The sequence below is a fragment of the Talpa europaea genome, assembly GCF_964194135.1.
Source record: "Talpa europaea genome assembly, chromosome: 12".
NCBI lineage: Eukaryota > Metazoa > Chordata > Mammalia > Eulipotyphla > Talpidae > Talpa > Talpa europaea.
Genome location: NC_140079.1, coordinates 46870502 through 46891804, shown reverse-complemented (window position 1 = coordinate 46891804; position 21303 = coordinate 46870502). Strand labels below are relative to the sequence as shown.

The 21303-nt window shown below is 53.2% G+C and overlaps 2 protein-coding genes across 2 annotated transcripts in view; both read right to left on the bottom strand.

The window, feature by feature from the left end:
- Positions 1-357: 357 nt before the first annotated feature.
- USE1 (unconventional SNARE in the ER 1) lies at positions 358-3811 on the bottom strand (the record flags this gene model as incomplete). Its single annotated transcript, XM_084250020.1, has 9 exons — positions 358-548; positions 773-947; positions 1211-1370; positions 1710-1722; positions 2838-2990; positions 3067-3145; positions 3293-3342; positions 3455-3548; positions 3666-3811. The coding sequence occupies 9 exons, from the start codon at positions 3809-3811 to the stop codon at positions 366-368; spliced, it is 1053 nt and encodes a 350-aa protein (XP_084106146.1). The 3' UTR covers positions 358-365.
- Positions 3812-7252: 3441 nt separating this feature from the next.
- Positions 7253-21303, bottom strand: part of MYO9B (myosin IXB) — a gene marked incomplete at its 5' end in the record, with an annotated part of 70272 nt that continues 56221 nt past the window's right edge. Inside the window, 19 exons of the mRNA XM_084250019.1 lie at positions 7253-7756; positions 7878-8001; positions 8310-8459; positions 8794-8841; positions 9268-9391; positions 11472-11603; positions 11838-11943; positions 12137-12265; positions 12439-12631; positions 13048-13121; positions 13988-14099; positions 14456-14497; positions 14617-14790; positions 14873-14971; positions 16174-16361; positions 16580-16710; positions 18407-18531; positions 18684-18756; positions 19724-20581. Of these exons, the coding sequence (XP_084106145.1) occupies positions 7341-7756; positions 7878-8001; positions 8310-8459; positions 8794-8841; positions 9268-9391; positions 11472-11603; positions 11838-11943; positions 12137-12265; positions 12439-12631; positions 13048-13121; positions 13988-14099; positions 14456-14497; positions 14617-14790; positions 14873-14971; positions 16174-16361; positions 16580-16710; positions 18407-18531; positions 18684-18756; positions 19724-20581 (3298 nt within the window). The 3' untranslated portion in view covers positions 7253-7340. The remainder of the gene's footprint in view (positions 7757-7877; positions 8002-8309; positions 8460-8793; positions 8842-9267; positions 9392-11471; positions 11604-11837; positions 11944-12136; positions 12266-12438; positions 12632-13047; positions 13122-13987; positions 14100-14455; positions 14498-14616; positions 14791-14872; positions 14972-16173; positions 16362-16579; positions 16711-18406; positions 18532-18683; positions 18757-19723; positions 20582-21303) is intronic.

Genomic DNA, 21303 nt, shown 5'->3' with positions numbered 1-21303 from the left:
TGTCCAAGTCACCACCTTCAAGAAAGGTCCAATGCCAATGCCCCCTCTTCCAGGCTGACCTGCAGGCACAGCCTCACTCTTCCCCCATGTCCAGATGTCACCCTGGCCTTACCAGGCGCCAACTCTATTAGACTGGGAGCTCTTGGAGCCTGGCCTTGTCTGGCGAAGGGGAGGTATAGGGGGAAATGGGAGGTTGCTGAATTATTTCCTTCACTATCCTGACCTTTTCCCCTTCTGCTCATGTACTCTCTGTGGCTCTCAGGAACCTCCAAATACTCTCCCATCTTGCCACCCACCCCAGAGAGCACCCCTGGACAGGGGTGGAGGGCAGACAGAGAACAGACAATGTAGGTTGGATCAGGCCTTTATTTGAGTTTGGGCATGATGCGGATGAAAAGGATCATGCTGATGAAGATGAAACAGACAATAATGAGCATGGCCCAGAGCAGCCAGTTGACTGACTTCTGTGTGTGCTGCTCCAGCCGCTCTGATTCTGTCTTCAGCTTCTCCAGGTTCTGGTCAGCCATCTTGAGTGAGTGAGAAAGGGTCTGTGGGTGAGGCAGAGGATGTGTCAATAGGACTGGGGCCAAGTATTGTCTCTCCCTTCCACCCTGGAGCAAGTTTGCTCCTCTTGCCCTTGGTGCTTTTTCCTCTGTGGGGAATGCCATTTTTTTTTCCTTCTACCAAACTTCTGTTCATCCAGCTAAGACCCACCTACAGTGTTCCTTTGCCTTCTATAGCAGAGGCTGCAGAGTTCCCACAGCCCTCATACCTGATTGTCCATCTTGATGACACTCTGGGCAGCCAGAGTGTTGGTCTTGAGGCTCCGGGCCAAGCCTAGCATCTCTTCTGCCAGCTTCTCTTGGAGGTCTTGGTGTCTTTGCAGGACAAGGTCTAGCTCGGCTGCCGACTGCTTCTCATTCTCTGGTCTGGGCCCTGACACCCCACTGACCCCACACATGGATAGATGGAAAGGCATAAGATGGGTTGGGAGAAGGGAAGAGACTGACATGTTCCAAAGAAACCCCAAGGTTATGGCTCTAGCTACTGCCCTGCTTGGGGCTCCCCTTCTTTGCATTAGTTTCTAGGAACAGCACACCTGGAAGTGGCTTTGGATTATTGGTTTAGATCCCCGTGGTGGTGCCTTTGTGGCCCATGGTTTGTCCAGCCTCCCTGCTCCCAAAACTACCCAAAGGTGCGATATACTCACATTCTTTTCCTCATATCCAGTTTGGGCTCTGGAAGCAAAAGAAGCCAGGTGGGAGGAGAGAATTGGTTTTCTGTTCTCCAGCTTCCTGACCATTGCCTGTGAGCTGTCTGCTGCCTATGCTGTTCCCCATCTTTTCTACTTTCCCAGCAGGTTCCTGATCATGCTGCAAAGTTCTAGCTCAAAGGCCCTTTCTTCTAGGAAGTCTTCCCCATGTCCATTTGGTTCCTCCAAGCCCCAGGTCTTCTCTTTCACCTAGCCTTGGTCCTGTGGGCTGGGAATGTCCCACTGTATTCTTCTGGAGGCCACCTGCTCTGCTCCCCTTCCTACCCCTTACCACACCCCCAGGTATAACTTGGTGATGCTCCCAGGAACACTCTCCTTGTGCTGCAGAAGACCCCTATGGGAGCCAGGTGAAGCATGAAAGATGTGGGGTAGCAAGGATACAGGTCTTGTCCCAGGCAGATGGGCCTTGAGTCCTATTCTACTCAGGGTAACTCACCTCTTTCAGAGTCCTGTGGGGAAAAAGGGACAGGCATGAAGCCACCCACCATTGTCATGGCCCCAAATCTGTCCTTTTTATCTTCAGAAACTCCCCACTGATCCAGAGTCAGGGTCCTGAGCAATTCCCATAAATGCTTTTTTTTTTTTTTTTTTTTTTTAAGATTTATTTATTTTTGCATGCAAGAACTAGGGTACAGGTCAGAGGTGCGGGGAATAAGGGTGTGTGAGAGGATTCACCAGAGACAGAGTAGGGAGCAGAACAGGCAGACTGACTGAAATACACTGCTGAGGGGAACAGCGGGCGAAGCATGAGAGGTCTGCTGCACCATGTGGGTAGCTCCCTGGCTGGCCGGGGATCAAACTCATACTGCAGAGGCTGTGGATAGCTTCAGTGCTGTGCTTAACCCCTGCACCACCAGGGAGGCCCCATACATGACTTCTGAACTTCAGTTTCCTCATCTGTAAACTGGTAACAACAGGGCCTCTCTGGCGGCTCAAGGAGTTAAGACACAGCACAATGAAGCTATCTGCAGCCACTGCAGCATGAGTTTGATCCCCACTCAGGGAGGTGACTCACACAGCGGGGCAGACCTTTCTGACTAGCCCGCTGCTCCCCTCAGCAGTGTATTTCAGTCAATCTGCCAATTCTGTTCCCCACTCTGTCTCTGGTGAATCCTCTCACCCTCCCACACCTCTGGCCCGCACCCCAGTTCTTGTATGCATAAATAAAAAATAAATCTTTAAAAGAAACCAATAACTGGTAACAACAGTTCATCTTTCAAAGGGTTTAGAAAGGCACTTGTCATCCTGTTTTACAGATTGAAAGAAACAAAAACAAATAAACCACCCAAACACTGTGGCTAGGCAGGAACCAAACCTTGCTGTGGGCCAACTTTGGAGTTTAATCAAACATGTGACATTTTTGCCTTGAAACAAACTCCTATTTATCTAGCAGAACCTTGGTCACAATGTCCCTCTGTTGGGAAGCCTTGTCTGATGGCCCAGAGCAGAAGCTATTGAGGCTCCTAGGGCCCATGCACCTGACTATTTGTTGTTCTGGTTGCCCCAGGCACTGAACTCCTGTTCCTGACAGAAGGGCTCTCAGGGACCAGGAAGGGGGCCCTACCGTGCCTAGCAGCTCACTCCGCATTTCGCTGGTGTACCGTGCCCGTGACTGCAGATGTACTGTCTTGGTGGCAGGCACCCGCTCCCTGGCTGTAGTTGGCATGCGTCCAGGGGCCAAGAACTGGTTGGCTAATGCCTTCTCTGAAGAGGTGGTCTGCAGAAGAAAGAAAGGTCACCAGAAGCACAGTTTTCTCCATCCAGGTGAGAGTGTTAAGGGTGCCCCTGCTCACCAGCTTCTCTGCCTGCAGCATCCCCTTCAGAAAATCCACCTTGCGGGAATATTCATTGATCACCTCTGAGGCTGGTTTACTGCAAAGTGAGAAAAGGAAAAAGAACACCTGTTTCCAGTTCAGGCAAGGATCCCAGCAGGGACTGGCGCCCAGGGCATCCTCTAACAGAACTTGTCCCACTGCTTTTCAACCCGGATTTGAACCCTCTGCGGATGCCAGTACTCACCTGGCCTGGGCTTTCAGGGCCTGCAGCATGTCCTCGAGGGCCCCCACATACTGGGGAGGGAAAGTGGGGTGTTAGCTGGGCCCTCCCTCACTCTTTCCTGCTCAAAGAGGTCAGAGCCTATGAGGGGCGGGGTCGAAGCCTATGAAGGGCGGGGCTGGAAACCGTGAGGAGCCAAGCGCCCAGTAGGCGGAACTCGCAGGGCGGGGCGGAGCCGTCCTCCAGGGGCGGGGCGGAGCTGCAGGTGGACGTGGGGGAGCTAACAGGAAAGGGCGTGGCGAAAGTGGAAGGTGGGACGAGGGAGCAGGGCCTGATGATTGTACATTCAGATCACTGTCTCCCGAGACTCGAACTCTACGCGACAGCGCGGGCTCACCTTACCTTCTCTAGACGCCATTCGTCTGGGTCCCGCTTCTCTGCTGCCATAGCCTCGCAGCGGCACAGCAGTCGGACCAGGTTCAGCTCCAGTCTCGACGCTGTCATCACCGCCCGGCAACACACCGCTCCTTCCGCCGGCGCCATGTTCAGGGAGGGCGGAAGTGCTTTCATTTGGCTTCCTTCCGGGTGCACACTCCCTCCCATTCCTTCGCCTTCCCATATTTGTTTGGGGCGGAAGTAGCATCTTGTTTCTAGACGGGGCGCCGTCGCGTCCATATTTACTTAGAGATGTATCTCTTGCTTTTCGTCGTGAGCATCTTAACCCTTTACCCAAGGTTTGAAAGTACTGCCCTTTTGGGCCTCCCCGGTGGTGCAGCGGTTGAGCGCTCGGTTGCGAAGCTGCCCGCAGCCTTTGCAGCGCCGGTTCATCCCCGGCCGCCGGGTGAGGGTCCCACATGGCGCGCAGACCTCTCCTGCCGCCCGCTGCTCCCCTCAGCAGTGTACTTCGGTCCTTCTGCCTGCTCTGCTCCCCGCTCTGGCTCTGGTGAATTCTCTCACCCTCCCGCGCTTCTGACTGTACCCAGTGCTTGTATAAATAAATAAAATAAATCTTAAAAAAAAAAAAAAAGTACTGCCCTTTTGGTGTGGGACCCACGTGCAGTGCGTCCTCTGCTTATTCTTTACTTTCTGCTCAAAATAACTTCCCCACTCCACCTCTGTCAGGGTTCTTCGCACACCGAGCTCTCCTGCATCCAGGCAGCGTTATTTTGCTTTCTCCTGGTGAAGAGGCCCTGGCCTGGGCCTTGTGAATCCAAGGCTTAGGAGCCCATCCAAACTTCTGTCACCACGCCGCTAAACACAACTTTCCCCAAACACATTGAAAGGTATTTTTCTAAAGTATATTGAAACTTAGAGTTTGACAAATTCTTGGTACTCAGGAAGGAATGTGCTGGGTCATAATGAATTGTGTAAGTCACGGTCACCAGGTCAGGCCGCCATATGTTCCACTTCTAGATAACAGCGCTTCTTGGGCTTATGTTGTTTTTCAAGTTAACCTTTAACAAAATGAAAAAATGGTTCTCAGAGTGTCAAAGAAAAGAATGGGTCCCAAGACTTCTTGAAACTAAATCTAACTAAATCAAAGAAATGTGTGAAATGACCAAGATTGCCAGATGAGCCTTGCATGCCCCGCCCCTTCTCCCCGCCCTTTTTGAGTCCTGTTTGCTTCCCTGTGAGAGACTTCTTTGTCTCTTCTAGAGCATGAACGCGCTCTGCTCCCCTATTTTTATATTTATTTTTAAATTTTATTTATACAAGGGCTGGGGTACAGGCCAGAGATGCAGGAGGGTGAGAGGATTCCCCAGAGACAGAGCAGGGAGCAGAATAGGCAGAAAGACTGAAATACACTGCTGAGGGGAGCAGCAGGAAAGATTGGAGAGATCTGCACCATGTGGGATTCTCGCTGCCCGGCCGGATCGAACCTGCGCTGCAGAGGCTGCGGACAGCTTCACAGCGCTGCGCTCAGCCCCCTGAGCCACCAGGGAGGCCCCCTTTCATGTTTTTTAAAAGATTTATTTATTTATGCATACAAGAGCTTGGGTGTAGGCCAGAGGTGCAGGGGGTTAGAGGATTCACCAGAGACATAATGGGGAGCAGAACGGGCAGATCTACTGAAATAAACTGCTCAGGGGAGCAGTGGGCAAGACAGGAGAGGTCTGTTGCATTATGTGGGTCGCCTCCTGACCAGGGCTGCTGATAGCTTCATAGTGCTGAGACTTAACCCCTTATACCACCAGGGAGGCCCTCTTCTCCCTTTCATAATCAATGAATGAAATTTACACTATGTTTTCTTTCTTTTTTTTAAGATTTATTTATTTATACATACAAGAACTGGGGTACAGGCCAGAGGTGAGGAGGTGGGGGTGTGTGTGAGCGGATTCACCAGAAACAGAGTGGGGAACAGAACAGGAAGACTGAAATACACTGCTGAGGGGAGCAGAGGGCAAGATAGGAGAGGTCTACTGCGCCATGTGAGTAGCTTCCTGGCCAGCCAGGGATAGAACTCATGCTGCAATGGCTCTCCTCACTGAATGTGACTTTCCCAGGAACTCTCTGCTCCCCCATTTTTCTGGATCAATAAACAAATACCCCCAGGAAGCCTGCCTCCTTGGTTGTAGGAATATGTTTGCATGAAATTCCAATGGCAGGCTTACTGGAGGACTTAGATGGAGTCTCCTGACAAGGGGCACAACCATTCCCAACCCTGTGCTCCACGTGGCTGATTATATCACCTCTCTACTGGCCCCCAAGCTAATGTGAAAAAATAATTGCATGCAAACACCTCTTAGGCACTTTTTATTTCACATGGTTTGTGGGGTGCCCCTCATCCCAGACATGTCTGGGTGGGCTGAGCCTGAGAGAGGGGATCCCCACTCTGGAACCTTTCCATTATCCGTAGCAAAGTCCAATGATGAGCTTTGTTTTAGTGCCGTCTCCGTGGAGAAGTGCGATGAAACGTGTTTTTTTTTTTTTTTTTTTTAATGCATACAAGAACAGGCCAGAGATGCGGGGGAGTGGGGTGGCGGGGGGGAGGGGCAGCAGGGAGGGTGAGAGGATTCACCAAAGACAGAGCAGGGCACAGAACAGGTGGACTGACTGAAAGACACTGCTGAGGGGAGCAGTGGGTGAGATAGGAGAGGTCTGCTGTGCCATGTGGGTAGCTCCCTGGCCGGCAGGGGATCGAACTCTGTGCTGCAGAAGCTGCGGATTGCCTCACAGTGCGGTGCTTAACCCCTTGCACCACCAGGGAGGTCCCCCCCACCCCCGATGACAGTCTTGTTTTACATACTGGGTGGCGTCTCTGTAAAGAAGTCCAACGACAGTTTTTTTTTCACACTGGGTGGAGTCCTGAGCATCAACTCCTGTTCTGCCACATAAGGCAGGCAGTGCCGAGGGCAGTGTCCCATGTCCAGGGCATAGTGGACTGAGAAGCGAGGGCCACACTTGAGATTCCCTGGGATGCGAGGTCTGTGGTGCCCCAGGTGGCAGCTGGCTCCCGCCTTGTGTCCTGGCTCCAGCCAAAAGCCTTGGTCCCCAGAGAAGGGCCCATTGGTCCCTTGAAGATATGTTGGCTAGGTAGCTGCTGGCCAGATGTTCAAAGCCCGTATGTAGGGTCCTAACCTGAGGATCGCCCCCACAGAGTAACCCACAGCACAGGTTTAAGTCTCCAAATTGTGCCAGCTATGTGGGCTTTGCTCTGAAACTCATGTCCAGGATATAAGGGAAATGCAGGACGTTAATATAAAAGTTTGTACAGGCACATATAAAAAACAATTTGGTCTGTTAAGGCTGTTACAGTTTAAAGTTATGTAAACCACACACAAAGGAAGTTACGAAAACATATAAAAGGGGAGGTGGGAGATGCCAGACCGCCTGCTGTGATTCACGCTCTGGGCAGGCATGTCTGTGCGACGTGGGGGGGCTCAACAAGGGTGGCCTGGCTGAGCACAGCTCTCTCTGCCTGGACTCTGGTTGGAGCTGGTGTCCACCTCTCATTGCTTTTGCCACTTGCATACCGGATCCTTCTCGGCGAGCCGAATGCTGGATCTGGAGCTCTGGCACCCAGCTCTGGCACCAGGTCACTGAATGTGTGGACTCTGACAGCTGTGGGCCCTCAGCCATTGGTTTGGCCCGAGGTGGGGGGCAGGCTGTAGGTTGGGGGGTCTGAGTACCTCCGCTTGGCCCCAGGTGGCTGGCTGTCCTCGTCCAGGGGCTCCAGGATGCCCTGCATCGGCAGGTGAGTACCCGGCGTGATATACACAGAGTGTACCTGGTCTGGGCGGCGGGCAGGTGGCTCTCGGCGCCTCACGGGGGAAGCAGCCTCCTGAGTGCCTGGCACCCAGCCAGGGAGGTGGGAAGTCAGGCCGGGTGGGATCTTGATGTTGGCCGTGGGCATGATGGGGGTCCGCCGGGGGGTCTTCACTCTGACCGTCGCGAAAGATGACGGCCTTCGTCTCGGAGGGGTAGCCGCCACGGGGAGGGGGCTCAGGGTGGGCGCACTGGGGCAGGGGACAACAGATGCGGGGGGCCCTTTTGAGAGATAGATGGCAGGGTTACTGCAGCTTCAGGACCAGCAGATGGACCCTTGCCCTGGGGCCTGCCGGGGGGTGGACACAGGAAGGAAAAAAGCAGACGCTACCTTAATACTGACCTTCCGAGGCCCCCCGCCCAGCCCGATCCTCCAGCAGGCTCTCGGTGCTGGCTGAGGTCTCTGAGTCCAGGTTTTCCTCATCGGAGCCCCGAGGATCCAACTCTGGCAGCCGGTAGGTGATATCCTCCCTGGGAGTGAGGGCATCAAGATGTCCAAGGATGTCTCATAGTGAAACCCTACCTCATGAAAGTACCAGGCCAGGAGGGATACTGTGGCTCCCTGTGGTCAAGCATGGAATTTAAGCACAGTCTACTAAAAGCCTTTGTGGTAGAATTTCAGGACAGCAGCACCCTGCAAGGTGGGTACTGGATGCCAGGACTGAACCTAGTCAGCCAGCCCTCTAACAGCTATGTCCCTTGGGCGGGGATGGGGAGGGGGCAGTGGATGGGGTCAGCTGGCACAAACAAAGGTGGGTGGAGAATAGGGGGATACTTGCTTCTCCTCCTTGATGGACTGGATTCGCTCGATGAGGATCTCTTTCTCGCGGTCCTCATCGCCGCCGGCTACCTCCTCCTCTGGTAGCACCTCCAGCTCCTCTGGGCCACTGCCACTGCTGCTTGCTTGGGTCTTGGTGCTCTTGTTCTGAAACAGAGAAGTGGAACAAGTCTAGCCAGTGCCCCTGGGCAGGTGAGGGTTAGTGTTCACAGGTCCATGAACAGCTCCAGGGGAGGTTAGTTTGGATGTGGACAAGTGAGGCTTCTCCAGGGATCCCACAGGGACTGAGTGGCCAGCGCTTGGTTGATTAGTTGTTTTCAGCACAGGTGGTCAGCAGGCAATAGGCCTCTCCCAGCATGCATTTTCAGAAAGTTAGGACATGCTTCCTCTATCCTACAAGGACCCATGGGGGGCCAAGGGAACCCCATCATGCACCGCACCAGGAGACCTGCAGGGTGAGCCCACTGTTATGTGTACATACCATGACCCCCTCATAGGGAGACGAAAACCCCAGTTTGAGAGGCCATGGCTGGGGGAGAGATGAATCACAGCAGGTCACAACTACGACACGGTACCCTGCACCATGTATGCCCAAGGACAGGGTCCTCCCATGGGGGCCCAGGACCAACTCCCCTTTCTCCCCCAGCCCCCACCATAAGGGCTGGGGATGGAGGATGACCCAAACTACTACTACCAAGGGGATCATAGGCCTCCACTACCCATTGAGAGGGACAGCTGGCATGAGGCTCAATAAGGATGGTGGTCATTTGGCCAAGGCAAGGATTTCGCCATCAAGTATGCTGCCATGAGGCTCCTGCCCACACTGCCTGTGGCCAAGAGCCTGTGGAGTCGAGATGTGACACCCGGCTCCCAGATCACTTCCTGAGGCTCCACCCACTCGTGCAGCCCTGTCCATCCCCACAGAGCCCACCCCACCCCGCCCCCGAGTGCTCACAGTATTTTGTCGCAGCAGGGAGAGTCGGCGGAAGGCTATGCTCTCAGCAGCCTCTAGCTGACTGATCTCCTCCATCTTCACCTTGTATTTCCTCATCTGTTCCTTGATCAGCATCTCCACACATCTGTGGAAAAGACCCATAGAGGGGCCAGTCATTGACTACTCTTGGATGGCTGATTTGGGCGCCAGAGTCTAGGGACACCAGGGCAATGGTGGCCCGGGTAGAGACCAAAGACCAAGCAGGGCCAGGGACATGACAGTGGCTTCCATCTTGGCACATTTACTTGTGTGACCTCGGGCAGCTCACTCTACCTCTCTGAGCCTGAGTCCTCAATGCTAGGAGCCTCCTTGTTTGAAAGAAGAAGTACAGTAATGGTGGGTAAGAGTGAATTGGCCCCTCACTGCCACCCTGCAGGGTGGGATTACCCTGCCTTACAGAGGTTAGGCTAGGCAGTTTGTCCAGGGGCAGCAGGTAGCTGGCCACAAGGACTTTTGAAGGTTTGCTGAGACCTGTGGCATGTTGCTCAGGGCCAGCCTGAGTGGTCAGTACTGGGAGAAGCAGCCCTGAATGGTAAGTACTAGGAGAGGGACCCAGCATGGAGTAGTCAGTAATGGAGAGAACTGGTCTGCTGGGGTCAGTAATGGAGAGACGCAGCCTGGAGTCAGCACTGGGGGAGTCAGCCATGACTCAAGGTTCCCATCAGCAGGCAGCATTAAGAACCAGGCAGCTCTCATGCCCGCTTGTGATTAAGCAGGTGCCTCTCTATTTTCCCTTTTCTAAATAAACCAGTTCTTTTAAAATGTAAAACAAAACAAACAAACAAACAAACAAGGGTTCAGGAATTCTGAGCTCTGGGTGGCTGTGGGGAGAGGGTCGCACAACTGGGAGGAGGGAAACAAAAGTCAGAAACCACAGAATGTGCTAGAAGAGGCTGGAAGAAAAGTCTGTCAACACCATGCCACTGTCAGGGCTACTGCAGGCTCTTCTCACTGCTTGTCACTGCATATTAACCATAACTAGCGTGGCTGGGGGAACGTGTTTTCAGGCTCTTATTTTTACAATTGTCACCTAAATGATGTCCTTTAGTGACTGATGTCTGAAAATGCCTGAGATTTTTGAGGATGTTTGAAGCTAGCTGGGGAGCAAGAAGAAACCTTGATAAACCTATTTCTATTTACCGCTGGCTCTTCTTAGCCACCTGAGGCAGAAATACTGGGCCACTTGTCACCCTCTGCCACTTTCCCTGAGATGAGGGGTGAGGGTTTTCTCCTCGTTTGGTTCTTTGGCCTCAAAGAACTTGGAAGTGATGCCTTTGCTGCTGAAGAGATGCTGATACATGGCTACTGGCAGCGCATAAACCCGTGATGCTAGGCGAGGCTGGGGCTATGTCTCCCCCTCCGTTTTGAGGGGAGCTCTCCCCATCACAGCAGCCTGTATGCCTAACACACCACCTCTGCCAGCACTTCTGTTTCACTGCAAAAGTTGCAAGTGCTTATTAGAACAGGTCGGGAGAGCAAGATGGGCAGAAACCCAAGTGACCAAAGTCCACCCAGGACCTCTGGACTCAGGGCTGCCTCCAGCTACGCTGGCTTCCAGTTGTTCTCTCTGATCTTTCTGTGGCCACATGTACACATGGCCTGGACTATGGCATTGCTGGGTTCCAGAACTCTTGATTGGTTGTGGGGCTCCTTCCTGGGCAGCTGAGCTTATTGGGGGCAGGGGCCCCAAATGTGTGGGAACTTTGATTATTCTGTGCCTCAACTGTTCTGCGTCTTTGCCTTGATTATTCTGTCTTGACTATTCTGTGCTTTTCATCCAGAATATGAACAGGGGAAGTTTGAGATAAGGAACCTCTCAGGGCAAAAGTCCTGGTATGAGGATCTATACATGCTGAAAACAGCAATAGATGTTATGGTTAGAATAGCAAAAACACTGAGCCTTCTCATGACTGTCTCCCTGATTTCCCAGGCTTGGCTGGGGCCAGATGGTTACATGTCCCCCACACACTGTGCATTCCCTGTTTGCCTGCTTCTTTGATCTTTTTTTTAATCATCTGCTTAATTCTAAATAAAAACGAGACTGCCCTTGGAGCTGGGCTGCACCTCTGTGGTGTAGTCCCTCTAGGTTTCTCATACTGTACTGCGCATGGACTCTGAGTAATCCTTTTTCATCCTGCCATCACACGTCGTAACGAGATACTCACGTGGTAATCTTGAGGACGTCCTTCATGCTGTTCAGTGGGTCTGAGTTGTCAGGGCAGCGCAGAAGGCAGGGTGCAAAGACGATGGCCAGTGCATTGGGTGACATGCGGTTCACATCCTCCAGCAGGGCCACCCTGCAGTTAAGGCTGCAGTTAAGAGTGGCCGGGGGCCAGGCATTCTGAGCTCTGGGTGGCTGTGGGAGAGGGTCGTACAACTGGGAAGAGGGAAATGCCCGATTCTGCAGCCAAAGGTGCCTGACTTGCCAACACAGGTCAACATTCTGGTGTAGGACCATCAGAGAATGCTGGCCCGGGGACCCCAACCCACAGAGTGGGTGGCAGGTGAGGGGAGGGGGGCGGGGCACTTGCTTGACCAGGTGGAAGATGAGCCGTTCCAGGGAGTTGTGGTTGGCTTCAGGCAGGTGCTCCAGGACGGCATAGATGGCAGCCAGTTGCTCCTGCTTCTCTGGTAGCTCTAGGAGGGCCCAGGGCATCAGTTCTCCAAGGGCCCTAGGCCACCCACCCCAGGACTGGGACTCAAGGTCAGCTGGCCACTTCGAGGATCAGTTTCTCGATGATGACAGGGTGGTCTCGCCTCCCTGGCTGGTCACAGCAAGCACTTGGTGCTCTATACCCCTATCTCAGTCATCCGCCCACATGAGACTCACCAACAGCATGGAGGAAGTCGCCATATTGGGCGAAGGTCATAAGGGGCTCAGGCAGCTCCCGGAGCCACAGCTTCAACACCCCAGTGATGGCATGGATGGGGAAGTTCTCTAGCTTGACAGCTGCAGGGTCTATGGGAAGGGCAGGCGGGACCGGTAAATGTGGAGCAGGTGGAAAGGCTGTGTTTGGAGCTGCCATAGCACCTACCTGCCTTCCAGACCCACCTGTCCTCAGGCCCTCTCCCTGTGGAAACTGCCCACCCTTCATTTCCCTGTCCACAGGCCTCCTACCTCACCAGACTCACCTGCCTGCAGTGCTTTCCGAAGCTCCCGTATGCGGTGGGTAGCACCCGACTTGCGGTAGAGGCCCTCTGTGTACAGGCCGTGCATCTCCACATGTTCCAGAAGTTTCTCCAGCACAACAGGCACCGAGGCCTTGTCACTAGTCAGGCTGTCCACGCACACGCCAAAGTGGCCTGGTTCAGCACCTGGCTCGCTCTGCAATGCCTGGAATGTAGGTCAGGCCTGGGCTACTGTCCTTCCCAGTCACCCCTTGTCCTTCCTTGCACAGCTACTGGGGTCAGTGGAGCACACAGGTCAGTCCAACAGCTGCCAGCAGAGGCTCCCTATATGGAGCACTCATGGTTCCCTCAAAACAGTCAGTTTTATTTCATACGCCAGCCCCACCACTTGGGACCCTGCCTCCCTCATGGACAGAGTTGGAGGGGCATCCCCCATCTAGGAGGAGAGAGGACCAGGTTCAACCCTCTTGCTAGCTCCCCCCTGCTGCTATCTCTTAGGATGATTTGGTCCCTGTACAAAGGACAACACCCTCTCCTGCCATCTCTTAGGATGCTTCCTCTATCTGGACGGTGTCATCCCGGAAGGCTCCGGACTGCCTAAGGTGGGCTCACCTTATTGCAGGACATGTGGGTACAGTAACTCTGGATCTTGTGCATGCACTTCTTGTGGCACGTCATCTTGCACACTAGGAAGTTACAGGGAGGAGGGAGTGTCACAGAGGATGCATCGGGAACCCCAGGTTCCTGAGGCTGCGCACCCCAATGGCCAGGGTTCCCTGACCAGCTTCTAAATTTGAGCCACACAAATCTCTGCTCTGGTTCCCAGGTGAGGAAGCCATATGGGTAAATGTCCACAGCTGGTAACTATCAGTGACCTCCCAGGCCAGTGGGATAAGAAGGACCAGTGGGATTTGGGGGACCAGAGCCTCGGTCACACCAGGTGGCGGCACTGGTGTCCTTGTCTCAGGGCAGAGGCAAATGCCTGGTATTTATGAAACAGTGGTGTGGTAGGTGGCTTTTTATACAGGGACCAAGGAGATGGGAGAACTTGGGCTAAAAAGTTAGGCTTGGCTGGTCATGACAGGAAATACATTGCCAGAGACCCGGGGGGTTTGACAGGGGTCCTGTCTTGGTTTGGTCACCTCCCAGACATGTGACTGTGGGCCACCTCCATCATCCTGTCTTTTGAGGACCCTATGCAACTGACTGGTCTCACCTGGCACTTGAGGGAGGGCCTAGCAGGTCAGATAGGAGGAGCAGTGTTTACAAAGACCCAGAGCTACCACCTGGGGTCCTGCCTGCCCAGGTGGGTGTGTGACCATGGCCAGTGAGAACTGGCTCTACTCCAGGTTGATGGTGAGGGGTCTGAGCAGGGGAGATGTGGCTGTGGAAATGTGGGAGCAGGTCAGGGGTGTGGCAGTGGGATTTCAGGGAGCATGGGAATCCAGGGATTTTGTGGAAAGTTACGAGGGTTTCAGGGTAAGTGAGGCATCCAGGGGTTTGGGGGAGTGTGGTAGGGGGTTAGGGAGCATGGTGGGCAAGGTATACTCACAACTGCAGAGCAGAGCCTTGTCCATGAGCCAGATGTAGGAGAGGCACAGCTCACAGGACTGCGGGATGCTCACCTGGTAGCTGACGAACATGTGCCCGTTGTGCTGCTGGACCTGGGTCATGGTGGGGGAGGGGGGGCAATGAACACTGAGCCGGATCCCCTGTGGCATCACCCATAGTGGATGCCGCATCCTGAGATGCGGCATCTCAGGGCTGGGGCTGCTCTTTCATGACTAGGATTCCTCAGGGTGGGCAGGGAAACTTGCTCACATGTCCCCATGTCCATATTTATTTAGAGAGATGCACTCACGTACGTGTGTGCTTGCACACACACTCATGCATGCATTCTTACATACATGTATGCATGGTCACAGGCACACACACATATATGCCCCACATTCACACGGACTCAAATGCATGACTGCACACGCTCGCACACTCATTCACACTCATGCACACATATACTCACAGCGCGTTCCTGCTTCCGCTTCTTCTTCTGAGCTTTGCTCTGCTGTAAAGGAGCACAAAGATGAGGTCCACATGAACGCCTGGGTACACCCCACCCCAGTTGGTCCCCATGCCATAGGGGACCCCAGTGGCAGGACCCCCTCACTGGATGGCACCACACACCTTGGGCAGCTCAAAATCACTCTTGCTGTGTCCTCGGGTAAACTCGTCCAGCAACGATTGGAAGAGGTTGAGGACCAGGTTGGTGTCTTTCTCACCATGCTCGGCTGCCAGGTTGCTCACTACAATCTGGTAGTTCTCCATCAGGTCCTTGTAGCCCACATGGATCTTCCCATTCTGTGGGAATGCAAGCAGTGACCCAAGGGAAGACATATAGATGGGGACTATGGGTCTTCCCTGGGGTGGGGGCTGTGCGTACAGGGACAGAGTACATGGTTTTCAGGTTGCTCCTGAACTTCTCGGTAGCTTCAATGAACAAGTTCTCGATGGGGGTCTTTTGAGAACGCAGATCGTTTATCTGGAGAAACAAGGAGGAAAAGACGCATTGACCCTGCACTGCCTTGAGCTGGGCCTCTGAATACTCACTCCTCTGCCCTGTCCAAAGTCCTGTCCTTGCTCCCCTGGGCTCACAGGAAAGAATCCAGGCCCTTCAGGTAACACTGGTCCCTCCCACGCCTTCAGACCAGGTGAAGGTATTGGGTGCAAGGCTGGATCACTTGCCATAGGATGCTGAACACCACCACCAGCTCTACCTATGATATGCCAGTAGCACCAAAAGTCCTGCCACCCAGAAACACACCTGCAGATGCTGTCAAGTGTCCCTGAGGCCAGATTCGACTGAGAGGCTGGCTTAGCAGTTATGCCCTTCCCGCTGCCTGACCATGCTCTAAGACCTGGGCTGCCCCGAGGGCCTGGTTGTTTCAGGATGCCTCCATCCTTCACAGGGTCCTTGACCTTTCAGCAACCCTAACAGCCCCAATGGCCCAGAGCAGAGATCCCCAAATGCTGCTCTGTCTGCTGTGGGAATGCCATGGCCTTGAACACCCTAATTCTTGGCCCCACTGCATAACGTAAGTGCTCAGTGTCTACAGCGATACCCAATGTGTTCTGTAAAAGTGGATCCTCAATGAAAGAAGTTGTTCACAGCTATGTTGAGTGGTGGGACAAGGTGAGGTCATAGGACCTTAAGGAAACCTGGTGGGACTTGGTGTGCCTGGAGGATCATTCTGGATCCTGTGTGTGAAAAGGTGGGCGTAAAGAACTCTGAGGGGCACCCAATCCATGTGCACACATCCATCAGAGGACTTTGGCCTTGCCCAAAGTCCTCAGGACGGGCATATCCCAGAATCTGAATCCGAGTTCAAGTTTAACACGGTCCCACACATTTTGCACAGTCCTGGGAAAAAGACCTATTACATTTTGCAGCAAAATATGAGCATTTACTCCAAGCAAGGTGGATCTAGTTACAAAGCATCCCACATGAGCCTAGGCTGGATTTGCAGAAATGAGCTTATCACAAACTAAGGGACAAGGGTTTGGTTTCTGGAACTTTCTGCATCTTAGACTGTGGACCTGCACTTCCTGTTCCTGGCCCACTAAAGGATGGCAGTTTGGAAAACTGGCAAGTGGTGATGGCCCTTCAGGAGAGGCCCAGGTCAGACCCTGCTTGGGGCCCCTAGCCCGTACCCACTTCTGGCCTCTGCTTGGGTCCTGGCCCACCTTGTTGAGCAGGAACTCATCCAGGAACTTGAGCTCATTGGCGTTGGTGATCTTGCGGAACACCGACTCCCGCCACTTCTCTGATACCGTGATTTTGCCGATCTTGAGGTTTCGGTTCTTTTTCCCTTTACCTCCTGGCTCCTTGCTGGGCTTCTCGCCTGCCTGGCAGTGCTGGTGGCCAGAGGGGGCTGAGGAGGACAAGTAGCAGCTGTCAAGGGTGGGTTCCTGGGTGGGGGGCACTATAAAGTACCAAGAACCAAGACCCCACACTGCCACGTGGGGGGCTGAGACCAGCCCTGAAACTCTGCACCCAGATTAGGCCCATGGCCAACTCAAGGCCCCACTGGGACCATCCACATCCCTGGGGGTCCACATGGCTCTGCTGTCCATCCTGTGGACTGCCAACCTTCTAGATTCTTCTTTATGGTGGTGGCTTCAGGCACAACATTCCCTGTCACCGCGTTCTCTATCTCTTCTGCACCCTCCAGGCTGTATTTCTTATCTTTCTTATGCAGGAAAAGTCTCTTAAATGTGGATCTGGAGAGGAAAGTAAGGGATTCTGTTTAAGCCTCAGAAAGTGAAAATGGACATGAGATTTATTTTACTGTAAAGAGAGAAAAAAACTTTTCTGTGTTATCATTGGAATGGATGTTACTAAAAATTGGGTCAATTTGTGTGAACTGATGGGGGATATCAGGTGAGAAAGCAGGATGTTGAGTGATGTCCCAGTGTGATCCCATTTTCATGTGAAAATAAAACAAAGCTACCTCCAGCCTACCCTGCTCACCCCATCCACATTTCTATAGCCACAAGGTTAGGAAAAATATCAGACGATGCCACATCTTGCACTGAGTTACTAGGTATGTAGAGGGCCAAATAGTAGCTTCCTAAGACATGTTCATGTGCTAACCCTAAGGGCCTAGCAGGGTGACTTATTTGGGAAAGGGGTCTTTGCGAATGGTGTGAGTGTATGTCCCCCAAATTGTCACACTGAAGCCTCATGGTATTATAAGTGGTATTGGTATTATAAGGTGTGATGGTATTATAAGGTGGGCCCTTTGGGAGGTGATTAGAAAGGATGAATCGTGAAGGATGAGTCCCCACCAGATATCAGATCTGCTGGCACCTTGAGCTCAAACTTCCAGCCTCCACAACTGTGAAAATTAAATGTCTGTTGTTTAAGCTGCTCAGGCAGATATAATCATTTGCCACTGAACAACAGGGAAGTGCATCATTAGGTGATTTTGTTGTCAAGCGGATATAATGGAGTGTAATTACACAGACTCAGGTGACACCACCTACTACACACCCAGACTGGGTGGCACAGCCAACTGTATATGTGGTCCCTCGTTGACTGCAATGTTAAGTGGGGTGACTGTGTTTTGTTATAGCGGCCATAACAGACTAATATACTAAGGTAAGGATCTGGAGATGAGATTATTCTGGATCACCTGGATGATAATAGCAATGCAATGACAAGAGTCTTTGAGAAAAACAGAAGACCAGAAAAGAGAAGTCATCTGAAAATGAAGCAGAGACTGGGGTGATGTGGTCACAAGCTAAGGACACCTGGGGCCTCCAGAATTGGAAGAAGCAGGAAGGACCCTTCCCTAGGGTCTTGGGAAGGAACACAACCCCACGACACTTGACTTCAGACTTCTGGCCCTAGATCTGCGACAGAGTGAATTCCTGTTGTTTGAAGTCATTTGGTTTGTGCCTCAGTTACCTAGTTAGTTACTGGGGTGGGGTGTCCCTGCAGTGGGAGGTTCTCCATCTCCTGCCACAGTGCATTCCACACTGTCCTCAGCCTCCTGTTCCTGTGTTCAGATCCATGTCCCCTGTCTCCTCCTCTCTGCTCTGTGATGCAACCATCTGGATTACTTCTGCAGGGGCTTTCTGGGGACAGAGCCTTGGCCTAATTTTCTTCTATCTGAGGACCCAGGGAGTGGTTCTCAGATTCAAGAATGGGGGAGTTGGGAGTTGGTTTCAGTTATATAAAAAGCCCGAGAGGAGATGACCCAGTTGGCTCCAGATTTTAGTGGGAATCATTCTGTGCAGTATGGTCACAGCCTGGGCTCTGTCTGGGTCTCTCCTCACAGGATCGCTGTGGAGCAAATATCTGCCTGTGTTCGTGAAGGTGATTGCTTTAGGAGACCCAACAGCTCCCAGACTCATTGGCAGGGACCCTACATGTCCACTGGTGGCTGAGTCCATCCCCATGTCCTATACTTACTTAGAGTCGGCCTGGGTGCCAGGGGACAGTCCTGTGTCAGTGCTGGTGGCAGTGTCACTTGATTTCTTCTTCTGCACGGCTAGTTTCTTAGTGCTGGGCTCCCCATCTGTGGTTTCTGTTGGAGGCTGCAGGAGAATAGGGCAGTTGAACAAAGATCACTATGTGATCTGTTCACCCACCGCCCTTCTCTCTCGAGTGGCCTTTTGGGAGCAGCCTGTGGGGACCCCAGAAGAGGGGCTCAGACCCTGAGGGTCACTGCTGCAACCTGAAGCTTTACCTGAGTCCTGGCCTGGGATGGGGATGTGAGGAGCTTGTAGACGTCGCTTGTTGATAAGGAAATTCGTCTCTCCCTGTGGGGTCACAGAAATGTGGCTTGTATGGACCAGAGCAAGTTAGGAGTGACTGTTGGTTACCGTGAGTGGGGGTTGAAAAGGTGCTTTGGGGGCCTCCCCGGTGGCGCAGCGGTTGGGCGCTGGGTTGCGAAGCTGCCCGCAGCCTTTGCAGCGCCAGTTCGATTCCCGGCTGCTCTCTGGCCACCGGAGGAGGGTCCCACATGGCGCGCAGACCTCTCCTGCCGCCCGCTGCTCCCCTCAGCAGTGTCCTTTGGTCCTTCTGCCTGCTCTGCTCCCCGCTCTGGCTCTGGTGAATTCTCTCACCCTCCCGCGCTTCTGATTGTACCCAGTGCTTGTATAAATAATAAATAAATAAATCTTAAAAAAAAAAAAAAAAAGAAAAGAAAGAAAAGGTGCCTTGGCACCAGGTGGGTGGAAGCTAAGGATGTTGTGCTGCACCCCAGAGTGCTGGTATGGCCCCACCTAGAGAGCAGCTGGTCCAAACAGTGCCATAGGTGAGAAAGCCTGCCCAGGTAAAGGCCTGTATCTACTTCTAACTCTTCTCCAGTCACTCAATGAGGGGTTGGAGAGTCAGTCACCATGTCTAGCTGATTAAGGGCCAGATGTCAAGAGCTGCCCTTTACTTCCTGGGTAAATCACCCTGTTCCTTGATGAGAAAATTGATGCCTTGTTGGGATCTGGGACCTCAATCTGAGAGGTCGCCTCCCATAAGGTTGGGGGCTTTCTGTGTGAACATGGCTAAATTTTGGTGGGGCATGCGTAGGTGACAACAGGCCCCAGCTGGGCAGCTGCCTCCTCTCACCAAGCCTTTTATCACTCCCTTCACCTTCCTTCCTCAGGACTCCCACATACCAGGGGTCAGCTTTTGGGCATGGGGCTGCTCAAGTGTTTTTTGCACTGACCCAATACTGCCTGTCCTGGCCTGGTGCCCCCGGCACTCAAACAAAGGAGGCTCAGGTCTTACTCTGTGGGTGTGAGTGTGGCCCCAATGGCCCGGTGCCGCTCAGTGAGGTCCAAGGACTGGCTCAGCATGGTGCTGGGGCCAGCGGCCATCAGCTTCTTGCCCCGCCACAACTCCACGGCGCTGGCCAGCCGCTCGTTGTCCGTGTCCCGGTACCGCTGGATCTGGGTAGAGCCACATGGGCTCTCAGGCCGATCCTGAGTCTTTGGGCTGCCGTCTGTCTTGTTGCCCTTGTCCTTGGGGGTCTCGAGGCTTGTGCTGAGGGCCTGTACACAGACCTTACTGTCTAGGACCAGGCTGGTGGGCCGCTCCTGGGGCACTTTTGGTGTTTCTCCAGATGCCTGGCTGGTTGGGGATGCCTGTAGTAGCTCTGATGGCTGCTTTACTGAAGACTTCTCTGTTTCCATCCCTCTGTCTGAAGGACTTTCATCTTCTCTGCTATCCTTTCTGTCTTCTGGGAGGCTCTCCTCTGGTTCCAGGATGTCAGTTTCAGAAGGTTCGCTGAGGGTATTCTCCTCCTTGCATGACTGGATGTGTTTGTTCTGGAACTTCACATGTTCCAGCCCTCTCTGCCGCCGAGACTCCCGCTTCTCCCGGCTGCTTGGTACTTTCTCATGACTTTCAGCTGCATTTTTGAGGGGTGGGAGGGTCTTCTCAGGGTTCGAGACCTCGTTCTCCTGTTGGGAACTCTGGGCAGGAGGCCTGTCACTTGGCCACGCCTCAGATGACAATGTTGCATGCTCACTGTCCACCGATGGCTCTGGGCCTGGCCCTGCCTCTGTGGCCTCTTCCTTTGAGGCTTGCTCGGTTTCCCTCTCCTTTTCTTCAGCCTTCTGTTTCTCCATGACCATTTGGCTAAAGCTGTGGGAAAAAGGATTCAGGTTCAGAAACCAATATGCATGCTGCCCCCACATCCACCAGGATATTGGGATCTCTGAGCCATGTTCTGATGAGACCCCCAGGCAGCCCAAGGTTGGGGGCTCCAAAGAAATGGAAAGGTGGAATCTCCTCAGTCAACTAAGGGGGTTGTAGGGGTGGTTCTTGTGGTCATGGCTGGGCCAACTGGTTCAGAGTCATCTTGGTTAGGACTGTTGTGGGTGAGATATGTTAAAGACCCCCAAATTCGTTTGGGGTCCACTGGAATTCTCCCCTAGGGTTTTTTTTTTTAAAGATGTTTGTTTATGCATACAAGAGCTGGGGTACAGGCCAGAGGTGTGGGGGGGGGGGTTGTGAGAGGATTCACCAGAGACAGAGTGGGGAACAGAACAGGCAGGTTGGCTGAAATGCGCTGCTGAGGGGAGTAGCAGGCAAGACAGGAGAGGTCTGTTGTGCCATGTGAGCAGCTCCCTGTCTGGGGATTGAATTCTTGCTGTGGATAGCTTCACAGTGCTGTGCTAACACCTTGTGCCACCAGGGAGGCCCCTCTCTTGGAGGCTTTTGACTGTGGGTAGCTAATGTCCCATGGAGGTCATATGGCCTGAAAGATACGCAGGGTCCACATGTGAGTATGGGTGGGGAGGGGTGGGGGAGGGAAGCCTATTGCAGTTGCTGCATGATCAACCTGGGCAGGCAGCTGCAGGGGT